The sequence below is a fragment of the Macrosteles quadrilineatus genome, unplaced genomic scaffold, assembly GCF_028750875.1.
Source record: "Macrosteles quadrilineatus isolate MER2022 unplaced genomic scaffold, UCM_ALF_1.0 Scaffold_1__1_contigs__length_201487025, whole genome shotgun sequence".
NCBI classification, from domain to species: Eukaryota; Metazoa; Arthropoda; class Insecta; order Hemiptera; family Cicadellidae; genus Macrosteles; species Macrosteles quadrilineatus.
The window spans coordinates 160,506,461-160,526,312 of NW_026542594.1; the positions used below are offsets into that span (position 1 = coordinate 160,506,461).

A 19,852-nucleotide genomic window follows, 5' to 3' on the forward strand; every position below is an offset into this window, starting at 1 on the left:
GGGACGCTGGACCAGGCGACTGATAAAGCAAGTCCGACCTTGGGTTAATCGGCGGTGCGGAGAGGTGGACTTCTACCTCACCCAATTTCTGACGGGTCACGGCTTTTTCCGGTCGTACCTGTTCAGGATGGGCAAAGCCGTGTCACCCGATTGCATATACTGCCCAGGCATTCCCGATGACGTGGAACATACCTTCTTCCACTGCCAGCGTTGGGAAAGGCCCCGCCTGGAGGCTCAACAGTTAGTAGGACTGCTGTCGGTGGACACGGTCATACCGATGATGACGGAGGGTGAGGACAATTGGACCTGTGTGTCACATTACATCCAGGGTATTCTCCGCGCCAAGAAGAAGCTCGACCTTGACCGGGATGCGGTGTAGGTCATAAAGTATCCAAATGCCATAAACGGTGAGAGCCCTGAGGGCTTAGGTAACATGTTGGCCTGACTTGAAGTAATGTGACAAACAATTCCAGGTCTGTGTCCAACAGAGTAGAGGGGGTTTTTTAGTGAGTAGTCTGCGAGATTCAGGAGTCTCACACTACAGGCTGGCTACCTGTGTGCGTAAAAGCATTTTCCCTCCTCTCCCTTAAAAAAAAAAAAAAAAAAAATATGATCGACAACCGTTGAAACTGATCGATACCATAGACTAACCAACACAAGTACTAGTAAATGCTAGTAACTAATGTAAATAAATACAAAAGTAAATAAATACAAGTAACTAAAGGAGTATGTTTTATGTCGATACTAAAGTATTCCCACCTTTTTGACACTGTCAATATTTTGACTTGTCGATAACATGCGACTATTTCAGTGTTGATTATATTAATTTATAAATTATGTCGATATCCTGGGACCCCACGCTGAATAAATACTTTTCTACTACAGTACTTTTTCAGTAGCATTGCACTATAACCACTACCATTTACCCCTCCTCACTAAGAATAAACAACGTACAATTCAGTAATACAATGTATCATTGGAATTTACCGTATTCTGTTACTATCTGTGGTATCTGGCCTCTGGTGTTTCTACCTTCTGGAGACCGTCTCATACCTTATCGAAAAAAAATTAATTCCCCTTACAAGCTATGCCACATTTCCACGATTATAAGTTATGGAACAAATTCGCAATTATAAGCCATGCAATTATAAGGTATGACACCCTGCCGGAGCTGGTGTTAGTGTTCAGTTCAGTTCTCTGTCACTCTTCACTCTGTCTCCCTGTCTGTTCTTTCTTCTTTCTTCTTTTTACTTCTTATGAATAGGTTAGGTAATGGTTCTTACGATTATTGAAAATTATGATTATGATTCATAAAATGTGAAACGAAACAGCAACAAACTGATCTTTGTTTACCTAGTTATTCTTTTTGAATGTCAGATAGTGATTTTGATTCAGCTAATGAAAGTACAGCTTTAATCATGGACGGACATGTAGTTCAGGTTAGACCAGATAATATTGGAGACAAAACGGGAAGAAAACGTAAAACAAATCAGGGTGCCTCAGGATCCTCGAACAGATCGGTGAGTTTGGAGGTTCAAAAAATTTTTCAACCAGGGAAAGTAGTTAAAACCCATCTAAGTTAAAATTCAGTTTTGTGGATCTGCCGGGAATTGAATCCGTCCCTCCCGCACTGAAGTCAGAGATGATGCTTACCACAAGGCTAGCAACACACCTGTATCACTAATCCTCCGATGCGATGCGATTAGGCGTTGGTTGTAATTTAATCAAACCTTCATATAGCCTACACTGTAGTGATGCGAGATTGCAAGATGTTTGAACAATCGAAATGTTCCTTCTCGAGATGTTCCGCTTATCGATTGTTTCGATTTCTTAGTGAGAGGTTTGTAACTTAGGTACAATCGAGATGTTTCTCTTGATTGTTGCATTCGTGAAACAGCTTATAGCTCATTTAAAATGATTCCAAAATCGAATAATAGTATTGATAGGTACAATTCGAAAGATGAGATTTCAAACTTTCATTTTCATATATAAACAAACCTTAGCCTATAGCATTAAGTTAACAGATCAATTTCATTGTCATTACAATTTAAATGCAAATTTAATCACGAGGCGGTTTTTGGTGTGACACGTCAATTCAATAACTCATGTTCTGCAAATCATAGCACTGATAAGTTAATCTTGCATGTAACCGGTTTGCCAATAGTAAGATTTTGTTCTGGAGTTTATTTTTGTAACAAAAACCATGTAATTATATTGTCGGATAATTTGGCAAATAATATTTATAAATCAGCTGACATTTGAAATTACGAAAACCGTCATTTAGGCAATGAGTAATAAATCAATAAAGGATTGTGTTGGCCTGATGCAATTTATACCCTATTGATCTGTAGCCAGGAATAAAGACGCACAACTTTAAATACACGGGTGTTGTTGACACTGCGTAATATAGCTGTTTCGTTGGTGACAGTCGCCATTACTGTTGTGCGGTGTTCACGTCTTATAAAAGAGTGGCTGGCGGGAAAACAATCTATATGGAAAATACTCTACTTGAAAAGCCCCATAGTAGAAAATCAATATCTAACTAACATTCAATATTAGGTACCTACTTATTGATTGAAAAAAGTTTATTTAAACTAATAATTATGTCGAACTGATGTTTAATTTAGGCCTAACTTAATCAGGTAATGTATCTAAGGTTCTCTGTAGAACTGTAGTTCATAATTTTAGTAACAGTAGAGCAACGCTTAGAAAAACTGATACCTTTTTTGTAGTCCAAGTCCCAGTGATTTTTGACATCATTATTAAATACTTTCTTAATTTGATTTTTAATTTTATTTACATTTACTAGTTAAGTGTTAACGTTATCTGCTGTGGCTTCCTGGTAAAATGATTTTTCTCCTCTTTTTGTAAATGCAACTTGTCTATATAACTTAACAATATTTAGACTATAGAATATGGATGGACTGATGTACTCGTTCCTCATGCACAGGCTTTGCCTATGTGGGGATCCTCCATTATTTTTAAGAATTATTGTAATTTCTGTAACCATTTATTTTTCATGGAATAAATGATATTTGATTTGATTTTGTATTAGCCTAAACCGGAAACCAATGAGTCGTTGTGCAAACCTTACAATTGCCTGATTGACTCGTAATAAGCTTATTATACACGGGGCCACGAGAGTCTGCAGTTGGCGGCAGCCAATACCAAGAATGGACTAGTGCGACGTTGCAACATCACCCCTTCACCACTTTTCAACACAAATTAAAATATATTTTCAAATCCGCTGGTATTATTAGATTTGGCAACACCGCACTGTCCTCATTAGCTTCTTTTCAAAGTCATGTGGTAAATAGGCTCCTCCCTCAACTGCAGACTCTCGTGGACCTTACTGTAGTTTACCAATTAAATGTTTTCTAGAGGGCAGGAGGTGATGGGCAGGGACCTCCAGAACCCAACCCTAACCAAATACAAAATGAAATTGAGCCACAAGATTGGGATGAAGAGGAAGAGCTTAAATATGGAGCAGCCCATGTCATCAAGCTCTTTGTCCCGGTATCACTTTGCATGCTGGTGGTGGTTGCCACCATGAATACTGTAGGCTTCTACAAAACTAAGGATGTTTATTTGTAAGTAAGTTACGTTATTGTTTTAGCATGCTAAGAGGCCCTTCTATTAAGTTAACTGCTGAATGGAGTATATACAATTTATTATTTATTTATAACTAACAAAACGGGCCATTCCATGTCAAATCAACACAAATCATATTTTCTGACATCCCTAATTTAGGCGAATTTCCCTATAGAGAAGTAGCTAAGTTATTAGTTTTGACATCATAAGATGTGGAATTGCCCCTGAACTGGTTTATAACTAATATAATGGTTTAATTACCTTCAGTCTCCAGTTCAAAGTAAGTCGATTGCGACCTAGGTTTCAGCACGACGTTGTGCTATCATCAGGCTTCCAGTCGAGACTGAACATTCTCGACTGGAAGCCTGATGATAGCACAACGTCGTGCTGAAACCTAGGTCGCAATCGACTTACTTTGAACTGGAGACTGAAGGTAATTAAACCATTATATTAGCTAAGTTATTACTGTAGGTACAGTAAGACCTAGAGCCGGGATGTTCTTATAGGCCAAAAACACTATTCGTTAAAATTTGTATATATGTATGCGGCTATATAAGTTAGGTCTATACTAAATATTATCATGTGTACAGGTTCCATTCAATAAGTATCGGGACTGGCTCACTGTAGCCTCAAAAGAGCAGTGGAGGGGGGGTTCAATCGGTTGGATTCGATAGAGGGGTCCTTCACGATTCAGGAGCACTTTGGTTTAGTCGCCTATGGGCATTCGTTGAGACAAGAGATCGATATTTGTGCCGAGTATTTTTTCATTGTGTCGTCATGCCAACATGGAGCATACTGTCGAGCAACATTGTGTGAAGTTTTGCAAAAACTCGGAAAATCCGTGTTGGAGACCCTTGCCCTCAACTCAAACATTTTGTTTCCGGTTCACAAACCGAAGTGCTCCTGAATCGTGAAGGACCCCTCTATCGAACCCAACGCATTGGACCCCCATCCACTGCTCTCTTGAGGCTACAGTGAACCAGTTATTGAATGAACCCTGTAGGCTAATTAGGTAAATCCTTGAACGCAAAACCTTAAATAAATTTGTCCGATTTTAATGCAATTTGGTTAGAAGATGTAAGGCTAGATAAACTTGAATGAGTTCACAAACCAGCTTGATCGGACCATGGGATCTATGGTGTTATGGGGTAAAAATAGACTTCTTACTATTGACCACCTCAAAAAATAAAAATTTCCAATTTCTCTTTAAAATATTTTAAAGACCTTAAAATAAGCAAATAAATTAGTATATATTGCAGTATTTTTACAATTTTACGGTTGTGGGTTACAGAGAAAAATAAAATTCCTGTTCCGGAGGATAAGTAAGCTGTTGTAGTTTGCTTGTTTAGCCTATGCTTAAAAACTTGTTTATTTATTCAAAGCTATTTATCTTTTACTAAAAAATACTTTATAAACCCACCCTGTAGCAGGAAACCTAGGTAGCCTACTTGTTTAGCCTAATTCTATTCAAATAGATTAAATTGAAAATTCTAATTAGGCTGTATGGAAATTTGCTTAGTCTGGAGGTTTGCTGCAAAACTTTATTACCTTCCCTGTAGCAGCAAACGAAAGTTTTGGTTAAACTAATGTTACCTATTTAAATAGGGAGTAAATATGACATTTTTAAGGAGATATTTGAGTGAAAATCAAATCACCCAAATGAAAATTCCCGCAGTCTGCAGGTTTGGTGTGGCGGGGGTAGTAAAAGTATTGCTTTGTAGGATGCATGATTTATTATAAAAAATTATTGTGGCGCATAGCGCTGTACGGGACCCCTAGTACCTTAAATTTATGAATTAGATAATGATAGGAAATACTAATTTACCACTAATTTTCAGAGTATATACTCCATTTCATGAAGAATCCAAAGAAACAGGAACGAAAATTTGGAATGCTGTAGCTAATGCCCTGATTTTGATGGTAGTCATTGTCATTATGACTGTGGTTCTTATTCTTCTATACAAGTATCGTTGTTATGAGGTATGTAGCACAAGATCATCATTCCATTGTTGGTTAACCCTCCGAGTGTTATGTGTCGAAAAATCGACACATAACACACTTTGTGTAGTGTTTTGTGTCGATTTTTCGACTCAAAAACTGGGGGGTAAACTTGCCTAAAAATGTTCAAATGGACTGTATAGTGAAAGAGCAATATTAAAAAATTGTCACTAATTATTTAACAGACAATAATGAGATTGATGAGGTACCTTCCTTTTAACTGAAGTGTTGAGAAGACGAAGCCGGTAGACGTACACGAGTTTCTTCTGCTGGCCAGCTATTGCGTATTGCTCGTACACAGACCCGGACCGGCAGTAGTAGTGTTTCACTTCACAAATGTTCAATAGTTCACTTTTAATATGTGTCACTAATAATAATTAAATATACTTTGGGGTTAAGAGGTGAGAGCAGCAATTGGGAGTTAATTGTGCCGGGGACATGTTAGTAGTTGCATGAATGCAAGAGAACTGGGGCGAGATTGGGGTTTCCAGACATCACGTGACAGGACAAAGGTTATTGTATGATATGAAACGTCTGGAAATATCTAGGTAGCGCTTGAATACGGAACACAAACACTGTTTACAGCAAAGGCTCTATGACTGACAAAATCGGATTGAACTGGATCGAGTTAGGTATTGTTCTTTTCGTTAGATTCTAAGCTTTCTAAAGGTCTGTCTATAAGCGCTGTATGTTCTCCGAGCCGATCGTAATTGTAGCAGACAGCTGACGTGCATACTTGTAAACAGGTTAGTTAACCTCGGACCGATGACTGATGTGTTTTATTATGTTTATCATTGTTTTAGAGTTAAAAATCAAAAGTAGTGATATACGTGGTGCATTATAAGAAGATTTAAGTGATTTTGAAGGGCTGGTTGATGATCCTGAAGAAGTAGGTAGTGATATTGATGTAAATTATCAGCCAGATTCCTAGCTATGGTTAGGCTATGCATTCTTAGCTAAACGCTATGTACCGAAATCTGTTTTTTGCCCATAACTTATTTATTTGCAGATCTACTTCCTTATATGATTATATATTTGTAATCCTCATAAAATTTAGAACAAAGTGGCTATTTTCAAATATTTATAGGCCTATAATTTATACAACTTCATTGAGCGCGAACTTTTTTTTTTTTGAAAATTTTCCAAAATAAATTTTTGTTTTACCAAAAAAATTTTTTTGTAACAAATTTTCCTTATGTTTTATGTATAATATTGAAGCCCATGATTTTCCAAACAAAATGGTATATAGAACAGTATAATTAACATTGTTTTTAAGCTTCTCAGATCCGTTTTAATAAAACCTTGCAAATGTGCAAAAAATAGGCAAACATTAAGGCCAAAACTAGGGACCTTCGGAGGGATATAAAACAAACATACCATATAAAAGCACTCATCTTTTGTGTGAATTTCTTAGTAAATAAGGTATTACCTTAAGTCTCATGGTAAGACCTAACCCAGGACTGGTTTACTTTTTTGTTTTGATTTGATTGTTTTGTTTGCAAGAGGCAAAAAAACCATCTTTTCAAATTCATGTGTGTGTGTTTACATATACAACACAGAGTGTCCCGTAAGTAAACAGTTGAAACTCCAGAAATAAAGACAAAATCAGGAATGAAATGTTTACCAAAATCGCTTTTTTAACCAGATATCCACCATTTAGTATTTCTTACGGAGAAAACATTACTAAAGAAGTGGGTATTAAAAACAGGCAATATTGAAATAACATAAAAAAAAACTAACTTAAACCATGTTATCACACAAATATTATTTGTTTTCATTACAACATAAACATATAAAAATATTACCAGATGTTAAAAGAAATAGTTTGAACCTATGTAAACAAAAAAGGTAAACATTGGAACATTGAAAGCCAGTGGGGCAGAGCCCAAGGGACTTTTTAAAATGTCAAACCTTATATGGCATCTATTCAATTAGATCTTTCAAATGAGCCGTAAACTATAAAAATCAGTTGAAAACCCACGGAGGAGTTCTGCGGACAAAAAGTGTGCTTGCCTTTTTACTTTTTACAATATAGATACTTGCTCAATATATGCATAAAATATAGATTCTATTTATTAATTCATGGTGTAATGTGTTTCCACAACACTCTGGTCCATTAGGCTGTTACTAAGTTATTTTATCAATGGTTTTAGATCATTCATGGCTGGCTGATCATGTCATCTCTGATGTTGCTGTCCATATTCTCTTATCTCTACTTAACGTAAGTGTATTTATTTTCCGTTTGGGTAAACCATGTACAGACATCTTGATAGTGGATCGTTAACTTTTGCACATCCACTTCAGGTCTGAAACTGTGGCTAACTAAAAACTGCGACTGAAACAATTCTTCATTGTAGGGCTATTGGGCATTGAATAAAAAGTTGTTAGGCCTATGTATGTTGGTCCATGTTTACAACATGTATAAACATTTTAACAACCGGCAATGGTTTTTGCCTGGAAGTCAAACTGTCTAATGAGTTTGAATACCCAAAATATTTATTGTTTATAACCTTTTATTTGCATTGTTTTTAATTGTTAACTGTAAAACCCAAAACATAAAAATATTTTGGGGACAGACTATGTTTTACATTTGGTATACATCCGGTATCAATTTGTATCAGAGAAATTCCAAACAAGTTCTTCAAAGGGTATGTTTATGTTTATCCCTCTTGTTAAATGTAAATGTTATTAACTTTTACTGTAGACAAATAGAATAAATATAGACCGTCAGCGGTTAGCATATGTTCCGGCGCACACCGCTAGGAGTGCCGTGTAGATATGGCGCACACCACTACACGGCTGCAGCGTCTGCTGGTAGCATAATATGGCAAAGAGCCTATGACGCCTGCTTCGTTGTGCGCAGTAACTACACAGCACTCCTAGTGGCACATAGTGGAACCTTCCTTTGACATTATATATTTTGTTCTATTTGTCTATGCGTTTACCACTCTTGAATAAATGATAGCTGACATGCGAGTTCTTATAACACGACCATAAACAAATCCAGGTATTTTAGTGGATGGATACAAATTTATTTTGGTTGATAATGCAATCCTTTCTGCATTCCTTTCTTTAACAAACTTAGCATCATCAATGCCAAGAAAGTGTTACAGAAACTGTTGTTTTCTTATTCATACTTAGATTACACTAACTTTCAGGGAAATACTCAGAGCATTCAACATTCCCTGTGACTATTTCACCATAGGCATAATCATGTGGAATTTCGCCACGATGGGTATGATTTGTATTCACTGGAAAGGACCCCTGAGGATGCAACAAGCCTACCTCATATTTGTTGCAGCATTGATGGCACTAGTGTTCATCAAATATCTTCCCGAGTGGACTACATGGGTTGTTCTTGGTGTTATATCCATTTGGGGTAAGTGGTATTGAGATCTAAAAGCTTGATGGAACATTTCACTATTTGCCATATGAATTAATAATTGCCTACTAACTATCACCATCTTATTTTTATTTACTGCAATGTGTTACATCCTTTATGTGACATTTTTAAATTTTCAGGATAAGTTTTTACTGTAATGTGTTACATCGTTTGTGGAACATTTTTAAATTATCAGGATAAGTTTTTAACACCTCCAATGTTTTTACCCTTCAACTCTCTTAGTATATGAGTGTCAAATACTACACACTCTGTAATATAGAATAAGAACTTTATCATCATATCTGTGATCGCAGCAACACTTTGAGCATCTCCTGTCATTGCAAAGTCATCATTGTGTCCCGTAATCAAAACAACAACAATTGTTCAACCAAAACCGTCATGGTCCGTCAATTTTTGATTTCATGTTTTTTTGTGCTAAAATCCAGGTAAAATGTCAACCGCTTTAAAAAAATTCAACAGATTTTTAGTTTTATAGGTTATTTTTAATGGTAAAACGATAGATGATAACATCTCTCCAAGATAAGGATAGCACAATATGCCAATAATGACGAGACTAATTCTTTATTATAGGAGCACAGTTAGCCAGAATTTAGATATATGTTTCTTTTTTGTATTTGTATATATATTTTATAGGTAGTTTGTAAATAGCATATAATTATTTCAGATTTGGTGGCTGTTTTGACACCCAAAGGTCCTCTAAGGATTCTGGTTGAAACGGCTCAAGAACGAAACGAACAGATCTTTCCTGCCCTCATTTATTCATGTAAGTGTTTTTATTGTATGTGAAAACAATTTAGCTGGCTTGACCAAGGGATTGCAATAGTAATAGTATGGAGTCAAAACTATGTTAATTTTAAATTTTGTAGAGAGGAATATTTATTAAATAAATGCTCAGATTTTTTAAATTTCTCACTCAAAAACCGTTATTTATTAAAATCTGATTTGTTAATGATGTACATTTTTTTAGCAACGGTGGTGTACAGTTTGGTCAAGATGACTGCAGAAAACAGCCAGGACACCAGCAGTCGCAGGCAGGATGGTGCCAGTAACACCAGCAGCCCTGCCACCACAAGTCCTGGTAATAATCAAGCAATTAGTGTCATGATATAGAAATATATGGAGGAATTTAGAAATTTATGTAATCTACATATTTATTATACCATGTATTTAAAGTATTGAATAAGTTTTAGTTATTGTTTGAACAGAAATAAATTGGCATAAAACCTTGTTTGGCTTGCCTGAAAATTTTCATTCACCAGTTTGTAATTCCAAGCAATTTGTTAAAAAGACATGTACTGTTGGTCAGCATCTTTGTCTGACATTTTCTGTTTTGACAGGTGACCCAGAAGGTGGGTTTACACAGGAGTGGGCAGAAACACATGAAGAGCGAGCGGCACACAGAGCTCAGCAAGTAGGAAGAGGGCGAACTGTAGCAGAGCCTCCGGCACAGCAAGCTGTCATGGATGCTGATGATGAAGAGCGTAAGTACACTCATTTACAACTGTATAGATGTAAAGATGAAGTTTTTAAGCGGTTATTTGTCTTCTTTGAGATAAGAAATAAGAATACACATAGCTTAATTTGAGATTAGAGGTCGTTCTATGAGCCCAGCTTTCTTTTAAGAGAAAATTGTTTAAAACTTTGAACTTTTTTGTTAATTTCTCAACAAAAGCTGACACTTCTTACTGTTAACCTGAGCTTTTTGCTGTGGTATTGTCAGCAGAACTGTCAATTGTGAGGGAGTGGGGATAGAAATATGTATAAAATGACGAGGCTCGTAGTTTTCAGTTGTTGAACATTAATAGAACCTATGCATTAATGGGTCTTAAGGCCCAAAAGGAATAGTGGCCTCAAAGTTAGTAAATGTGAAGCCTGGTATAGGCCTACCTTTAATCCAGCGACCACCTTATAGCAAAAAAATACACATATTACTATTTCCATTATTGATTGAGATGGGGGCGTCATATATTTTAACCCAAATATATGAGTGAAAGTTGAGTGTAAAATGGAGTGAGATGATCTGTGTAGCTTTGTTACTGACTAAGACTAGCTGTTCCATTAGCCAGGAGGACTATTTCAAAAGACCAATGATCAAGGACAGCTGTGTCCAGTTTCGAACTATCAAAATGCTACACACTTTTCTCAGGATCGAAAGGGCAACCTTTTGATCGCTAGGCGAGCACTATAACCACTCAATCAACACAGCAGAAGTTAATTAGGATTTAAATGTGTTCTCATGATAATTATTCACAATGCCCAATCTTCTTATATTCAGGCCACCTTAAAGCTACACTGGGGCTAATGGTATAATAAATATCTAACAAATCTAAAAATTACTTTTAGGTGGTGTCAAACTTGGTTTGGGAGACTTCATTTTCTACAGTGTTCTTGTGGGTAAAGCATCATCCTATGGCGATTGGAACACTACTCTTGCTTGTTTTGTTGCCATCTTGATTGTAAGTAATTGTTTACAAAGATTCTAGATTCTATTTGAAACAGTGCTTAAATAGTAGGGTTGCCAGACCGGCTCAGTATGGTACTTGTACCTTGAAATGTTATGTAAGCCTATTTGTGGTATGCGAAGCTGGTGTAAACGTTTGAATAAGTGAAGACTCTTTCATTGCAAAGCTTTTTTAATAAACTACTTTTTTTATTTTACAGATATTGTTAGAATAAAACTTGAGCAATGAGTTCTTAGGCCTACCCAGAAATAATTAGCTCATTTTCAAAAGATCATTTTTATTAAATTAGGTTTAATAGTTCAATTCTGTAATGATTAAGTTCAGCTTCTATTATACTCCAAATATGATAGATTTCCACTGACCTTGTAGATGATGAAAGATGTTCACGGCTGGGGTACCCCACCTGGTAACATCATGTCATCCTGTCCGAGATTGCACTGCACACTTTTAAAGTCTTTAGAAATAGTTTATGTTGTGCAAAAAGAAACTAAAAATCACTTCTTGTAATAAAAAAACAAAACAAAACGATCTTTTTATGGTGTGATTATGAGGGTTGAATTTGATTTGAAATTAAATATAGAAAGTTATAGAACAGTGCAGCGGTGGGCGTATTGCTGCACGAAAAAGTGATTTATTGTCCAGAAGAGTAGTAGCAGACTCTGCTGCGGCCAAACATCGGATGATGGAAAAGTACAAAAGTCGGGAAATTCCTTTCTTATCGGTTGGACATGGATTGAAAGATAAATTGTGAAAGAGGCTACCAAAGCTCAGGGCAATAGAACATATGCATTCAAACAAAATATACTAAACGAAAATGGATATCCAACAGATATATTCACTTAAAAACCTCAAGAGGATTATGAAGTTCCTCCTCTTAGTGATCACCGAGTTCATTTCCGAAATTGTAATGCTTTTAAAATACCAAAATAATTTATTGTTCCAGGGCTTGTGTCTTACACTTCTACTTCTGGCCATTTTCAAGAAAGCGTTGCCTGCTCTTCCCATTTCAATTACATTTGGGTTGATATTTTACTTTGCAACTCGTGAAATTGTGCAGCCCTTTGCTGATGTTTTAGCTACAAAACAAGCATTTATATGAAGAAACTGCAAAGTAATACACGTTGTGTCCAAAAAATACCTGATTATGATATGATTGCATTATTCAAAACTATGTTATATGCTACCTGAATTATTACCAGTGTTACCTTCAGAACTTGTTATGATTTTCAGCGGTTTTCCATTAAAACACTAATAGATTCTCTGGGGTTTGTTTCAATGAATCTTGTAACAATAAATTTTTTAAGCACATTTGATGTGAACATGAAAATGCATTATTTGTAATAGTCTTTCAGGTATTTTTTGTTACCGATGGATTTATTTTGCATTCTTAATTTTGTACTGTGACATTATAATTTATTTGATCAAGTAATGTTTAATTTTACTTATAGTTTTGTGTTTCATAGTTTGGAATCCTTATTTGATTCTCTTGCAGCAATATGATTTTCAAAAACTTGTAAAAATGAATAATATAATCCATTAATATTTTGCTGCAGGAAGTCCTGTGTAACAATAAAATGTCTTTTGTATTGCACTGTTTACTAGTTAGAATTTTTTTTTTAAGTAGTTTGATTATATTTAAAATAATTTGTATATATAGATAACAGACTTTGTACATGACTAGTTTTGACTCTAATAATAAAATATTTACTAACTGTATGTGATTGTTTTATTAGTACAATGGTGTAGCTTACTAGTTTTACTATACATTGTTTTTCTTTCAATAAAAATCTATATCTAACACGCTACATGAAACTTGGCAAACAATAAGGCTTTTTTGTTTTAAGATTTAACCCCACATATTATATACCAAAATGTTCATCTAGATATGTAGATTTGCAAACTTTCCTTTTCCTTACTTACATTTTTGAAAAAGTCCCTTGGGCTCTAAAGTTCCCATGTTATCCTTATGAAGAACACCGCGATAGTCAAACCTCAGCTCAAGCTCTATTTTCTGACTTGATGCTTGATTACTTAAGCTTTTAGGTTGGACTGACTCGGCTCAAAAATCGGGCTGCTTGCACATCACTAATAACTGTGTTCAATAGTCTTCTTTATTACATATTTACAGCTTAGAAGTTAATGACTGTTTCAACATTCTTCTGAGGATCTTTCCACTTGGACTCCTTGGTATTGACTGCACAAACCTTACAACTCGTAGACGTTTTTGAGGAGAAACTTTACCTGAAAAAGTTTAATAAGTTCATTCAACCTATCAACATAAATGCAGATGTAGTTAAATTATCTACTTATTTAATTTATTAATTAATTTATTTACTTATTTAATACGCAAGCAGGTTTTTTGTGACAATTACTCCTCCGAAACGGATGCATTGCACGACGTCCAAGTGCCACGACGTCCAATAATATTTATTCAGTGCCACGACGTCCAAAACATAATTTTTGAGTTGTTGCACGACGTCCAAGTGCCACGACGTCCAAAAGTACAGTAACTGCCAAAAATATAGTCTTTCTACAAGCTTTGGACGTCGTGGCACTTGGACGTCGTGAAACAGCGCACTATAGAATTGTAAAAAGTAACATTTGCGGGAGTGTTGCACGACGTCCAAAGTCGCTGCCAGTTGCACGACGTCCAAGTGCCACGACGTCCAATAAATATTTGACTGTTGCACGACGTCCAATATAGCTCAGCGCTGTTGCACGACGTCCAAGCTCCTCCATGATGACTTGCCGAATAGTGTTCTCTCGTGTAAAATGCTTATGGAACGTTTATTAGTTATATATACATGGTTATATGTTCTTGTTCAGAAATATATATACTATGAATATTTGTACCATTAATTGAAACATCATAAAGTAAAAAAAAACATAAAAATAAAAAATAAAAAAGGCAACAGTTGGAAAACTATAAGGTTTAGGCCTACATGGTTTGAAAAATGATGACATTTTGTTAACAGCCGATCAACTTCATTATGTTTGGAGCAAGCTTTTAAATACTTATTTTTTCAAGACTAGATGATTGTACATTGATCAACATGAACTTTGAAAACTATTTTTTATACCCTCATTTTAATTTTTACTAGTATAAAGAATAGAATGCCTTTTTCAAACTGTTTTTAGGCTTCAATTAAATGTATTTATGTCGCAAATATGATTCACTTAACATTGACTTAATTTCATTTCAATAAATTTTGTGTTTGTGTTTTGCTACACCATTTATTAAATTGCAACCAATGAGAATCTATATAAATGAAATTAGAGTTTTGTCTGTACATTGCTCAGAATCATTCATTTGTAGGTTATTTTTACGTTTTATACATTAAAGAAGCCGAAACAAGTCTCACCTAAATTTCTGTCTGTCTGTCTGTATATCTTTTTGTAACACTCAAGATGGCATTTTACGCAATCTTCTCCAGGAAAACGAGAGTACCTATCAAGATCCAAGTCATTTTAATGTATTCACTGGATTGGCGAGAGTGTCTTTAGCCATTAAAATATGGCCTTACTACTTAGTAAATAACATTACGGACGTTAAAAAATGCAGTTTTGTGCGATTTTTGTCAAGTTTTCGTCCAATGTTTATCACATAATGATCTATGAAATAAATAACGAACAGCTGTTCGGATCAAGATTATTTTTTCTCGCTGTCACTGATATGCTTACAAATACCACAACCATTTCCGATCACTTTTTGAAGGCATAGCCCATCCAAGTGAGATTAAAATCGTTATGTCTTACATAACGGATTTAATTAATCGCAAGTGGAATAATATAGTGTAACCATAAATAAAATTTAATAACATCATCCAGGTTAGGAACCAGAGATTCTTTGTGTATAAAATTGTTCTTGAGTTTTGATAACCTTGAATCAGTGTTGTATAGGGCTGGGAAACTTGAATGTATTAATGATCGTCGCCAATAGCTTACTAACTCATTGACGGCGCTTCAATGGTGGTTGTGTAAAGTGTAAAGTAAAAAATCACAACTGCAGTGGGTGATTGTAACAGAGGTTTACGGTTGTTGGATGATGCTAAACTCGCTTTTCCAATGTGCCACTTTCTGTTCCTACTCACTTACAGTTCACCGTATGATGCAATCGCTGGACCATACAGCCAATAGGCCCATAGCCCATCTCTTGGGTACTTACGCCTACCCAATTATTCATAACAACCTTTTCGACGACGATCCTTGATACCGGAACTTTTCCCTAGAATACACGGCCTACCTACTTAAGAAATAAAATTACAAACGTCCAAAAACCCAGCATTGCGTAATTTTTGTCACATTTCATTCTAATGTTAAAAGATATACCAATCATTGTTTAGAGAATAGGCCTGCGTAATCTATTAAATAACAAACAGTTGTTTTTATAAGGTTGTTTTTTTTTTTCAAACTGACACCAATAAGTTTACATTAAAAGTTGTTTACGAATAAAGCAATTAATGGGAAATAATTTTGATTGCCGATAACTTTTCACGAGAAAATCCAAAACCAAGAAATCAATAACCTTGGGACTTGATTAACGCATTTAATTTGTCGGACGTAATTCTTAACTGTAAACGTTGGTTTTTGGTACTGGTTTTTTCCTTATAACCGTTGGTAGCAGCAAGAGTCATTTTTACGTACCAACACATCACTGTAATTTACAAATTAGTTATCGTTGGTGTTGCACCTTATTTATACAGTGGTATTACAGCCTTATTCAATTTAATTGATGTCTTAACTGTATAAGTTTTGCTTTTTCTGTCTGGATTCCAAAATGTTAGTTTATGCTAAGAAAATGATAACACATTTAAGTAAAACATTTGTTTAGCAAACCATCATGAATTGTTTACGATATACGTTGTTTATGTATCAATAGTTCGTGGCCTATTTTGGTATTTTTTATTATAGGTTAAATTACCAATCTAAATTGTCTATAGTACTTCATTTTATAAAGTAAGCCGTCATTTCGACAGCATTTCGGGTCATCTTCGGTCCAAGCAAATATAAATTTTTATGATAAAATTTGATGATAAAGATTTCAAATTATAATTTTATATGTACTTTGTTATGCTTAAAACGTAGCAAATTCCCTAATTAAGTTCTGTATTTTTGTGTGTATGTCTGTTGGCAACGCATTATGTTATTTCTCAGTGTCACGAAAAGGACAAGAGCACTTTGATAATGAAAATGTCAACCCGAATAAAGTGTTAAATGGTGAGGTTGAGGTAGTACTTTAAATACCTTTTACCATTGTGGGAAGTAACTTTCAACTATAGGCCTTAGGGCTATGCCTCATAGATCTAGGCCTATAAAGCTTTTTTTTAGTTTAAACATTTATTTAACATATGGACCAACACGATCCGGGTGACATTTAATTGCGAAGCATTTGTTTTGGCTTGAAACTGTCAGATACTGTATTTGCGAAGATGTATATATAATAGTTTTGCCAGCATATCTGAAAATATGCAAACCAACTGCTTTTCTTAATATAAGAAGGTTTCAACTGACTACTTTAAGATCCCCGTGCGTAGAACGGGCACACAGCTAGTAGCATATAAATAAGTCCCCAACTCTAAAATACAACGCACATGAATTGAAAATGTTATAGATTTAATAGTACTGTAGCGAATCGAATATCAATAAAGCTAACGTATAACAATAAATTTACATATTCCTAGATTATAATTGAATGTGTTTACGAAGGAACACCACAACCTCAAAATTCAACATTACAGTATATTTACTCAAGATTTATTGTTTTCATATAGCACAGTTGATGTTGCCAACTAGCGTGGGAGCGGAAGTCCTGATAAAGGCTGGTTCTCGGAAAAGTAATAAACTTGTAGTTTGAATGAAACATTTTTTTAATTTTGTACAGTATTCATGGGATCCTCAGCATCAAGTACAAACTGCAAAATGTGTGTCGAAGGTCTGATTAGACCTTCCGAGATTTAGACCTTCAGCAACTGATCCGTTTTTTACCTTCCTTTAATTTATTCATTTTCATGTTGTGCTTCATGTAATATACATAGACTAGAGGGCCGCTCATGCCCTTTACAAATAAATTAACATTTTCGCACTAATACAAATCAATATCGTCATTAGACAAGAATTAAAACATAAAATTTATAAACAAAACCTACCACGGCATATTCTTGAACAAGTATGCCTACAAACCTACGATAAGCATGTTTGTTATTATTATACTTAACCTACAAATGCTATGACTTAGGGCATAGGCTACCTGCTTTCCTAGATAAAACATGCGAACTAATTGCGAGTGCGACGTGAACTTAGAAAAAGACTAGTAAGAATTTACAACTGTGAATTTCTCAGAATTGATTGACAGTTCAGACGAACCTATGGCCACAGACTACGGAAACCTACAGTATTATTGTATTAGTATACTGTATTTGTATTATTGTGTTACTAGTGGAGTATACCCGTCCTTCGTACGGGGTTGTCATATGAGTATAAATGCTTAGGCTATCGCAGTTATGGGAGAGGACACGATTAAAAAAAACTGGTCTTTTAATTTATACGGTATCCTATTGTGTAGCACACATCTACCATAGTCCTGATGTTCTACCACTGCATCTAGACCATGGAAAAAAGTAAAGTTCTCATTGTGTACCACAACTTTTTTTGCTAGTTGGTTCAAATTAGCTGTGGTCATTAATGCAAATAAACAACATAATAGTGATGCACCCTGTTTGGCGAGCCTTATAACTTTTTAATGCTGTTTAATATCATAGAACCAACTTGTACAGTTGAAACGGCTGACAAAATTCTTTAATTTCTTTAAATATGAATTCTCATAAGGTTAACTAGAGAAAGTCCAGAGCCAGAGCCACCGGGGTGGAGACTGAACGAATTTTTGAGGTAAGAATATGTTAATCGGGGATGTCATCTAATCATACCAAATTTCAACCTTGTCGGTTTAGTATTTTTCGCGTTTGCTTGTCACAAACATCCATCCATCCATCCATACATCCATACATCCATGGTTTGCACTGTAAACAAAAAGCTATCACAATAGTTCCAAACCGACAAATAGGAAAAATAGGAAAATATAAATAAATATGGAAATAGGTTAATTTTCTAAAATATTTTAGTGAAATTATATAATCAGGCAAATGGAAATTCAGTCTACAGATTTGCTGTGGCAGGGGGATTATATTACGGTTTACACAAAAATAAATCAAAACATAAACCTCATAACACTCAGGAAAAGGGCCTAGGTTGATAGGGCAATGATTATAGAATCTTAATTATTTCCTATATCCATGATGAATGATTTCTTTTAAAACGAATTATTCCCACTGTTTCACAGGAAACATTTTTAACCATTGTAGTAACATCATTATAGCTTAAAAAGTTGATAGTTTACATAATATTTAGCACATTTGGCGCATAAAACTTTTTTGAATTCGTCATATTATAAGTGTATGAAAATTCATATAAATGTGTATCAATATCTACTTATCTAATTTCTGTTCAATGGAAGTTATACAATTTCAATGATACCGTTACTTAAATGGGAAGTCTTACAGCTGTTATAAAACTGTGCATACATTTTATCTTACGAGTAAATTTGCTACCAATTGATATAGTATGACGATTCTATTCTACTGCAGTACTTAGAATTATTCTACCACTACTCACATTAAACCAACCATATTTAATTTTGGGCTAGTGATTAATTTATTGTATTAATCATACAATATAGTGAATAGTGTAGTCATTTATTTATTTCGTTTCTATGACATAGCTCTCTATTTTGTAGAAATCAATTATGCAATCATAACAACAGAAATACTGCATCATTACATTTTACGGTGACATAGTATTTATTTTATATATAACAAATTTAAGCTAATGAAATAATTAGTTCAATTGGAACCATTGAATGTTGAATAATTTAAACATTAATCGAAGACGAAGCGGTTGACAACTTTCAAACAGTTGACTAGGACTAGTTGCCTTCAATAATTGCAATGCGAACTGTATGCACTGAGGTCGGCAAACAGTGTTCACAGTTTGCAGGTACTTTGGACGTCGTGGCACTTGGACGTCGTGCAACAGTCAAATATTGATTGGACATCGTGGCACCTGGACGTCGTGCAACTGGCAGAGGCTTTGGACGTGGTGCAAATGATACTTCTTTACAATTCTACAGTGCGCTGTTTCACGACGTCCAAGTGCCACGACGTCCAAAGCTTGTAGAAAGACTATATTTTTGGCAGTTACTGTACTTTTGGACGTCGTGGCACTTGGACGTCGTGCAACAACTCAAAAATGATGTTTTGGACGTCGTGGCACTGGAAAAATATTATTGGACGTCGTGGCACTTGGACGTCGTGCAACACTCCCTCCGAAACTACTGAACCGATTG

The 19,852-nt window shown here is 35.2% G+C and overlaps 2 protein-coding genes across 4 annotated transcripts in view; one reads left to right on the forward strand and one right to left on the reverse strand.

The window, feature by feature from the left end:
* The first annotated feature begins 1,264 nt into the window (after positions 1 to 1,264).
* Positions 1,265 to 12,553, forward strand: LOC128988522 (presenilin-1). The gene is made up of 10 exons (XM_054409899.1): positions 1,265 to 1,520; positions 3,382 to 3,590; positions 5,430 to 5,571; positions 7,743 to 7,810; positions 8,748 to 8,968; positions 9,657 to 9,755; positions 9,960 to 10,070; positions 10,330 to 10,473; positions 11,336 to 11,448; positions 12,398 to 12,553. Exons 1-10 carry the CDS (start codon positions 1,371 to 1,373, stop codon positions 12,551 to 12,553), a joined length of 1,413 nt encoding a protein of 470 aa, XP_054265874.1. The 5' UTR covers positions 1,265 to 1,370.
* The window catches only part of LOC128988512 (uncharacterized), a 38,632-nt gene continuing 31,261 nt past the window's right edge, over positions 12,482 to 19,852 (reverse strand). For 2 of the 3 annotated variants that reach the window (XM_054409873.1, XM_054409885.1), the window contains exon 9: positions 12,482 to 13,695. In XM_054409873.1, coding sequence (XP_054265848.1) covers positions 13,577 to 13,695 — 119 coding nt within the window. In that variant the 3' untranslated portion in view covers positions 12,482 to 13,576. The remainder of the gene's footprint in view (positions 13,696 to 19,852) is intronic. The other variant, XR_008490394.1, reaches the window with a different exon arrangement.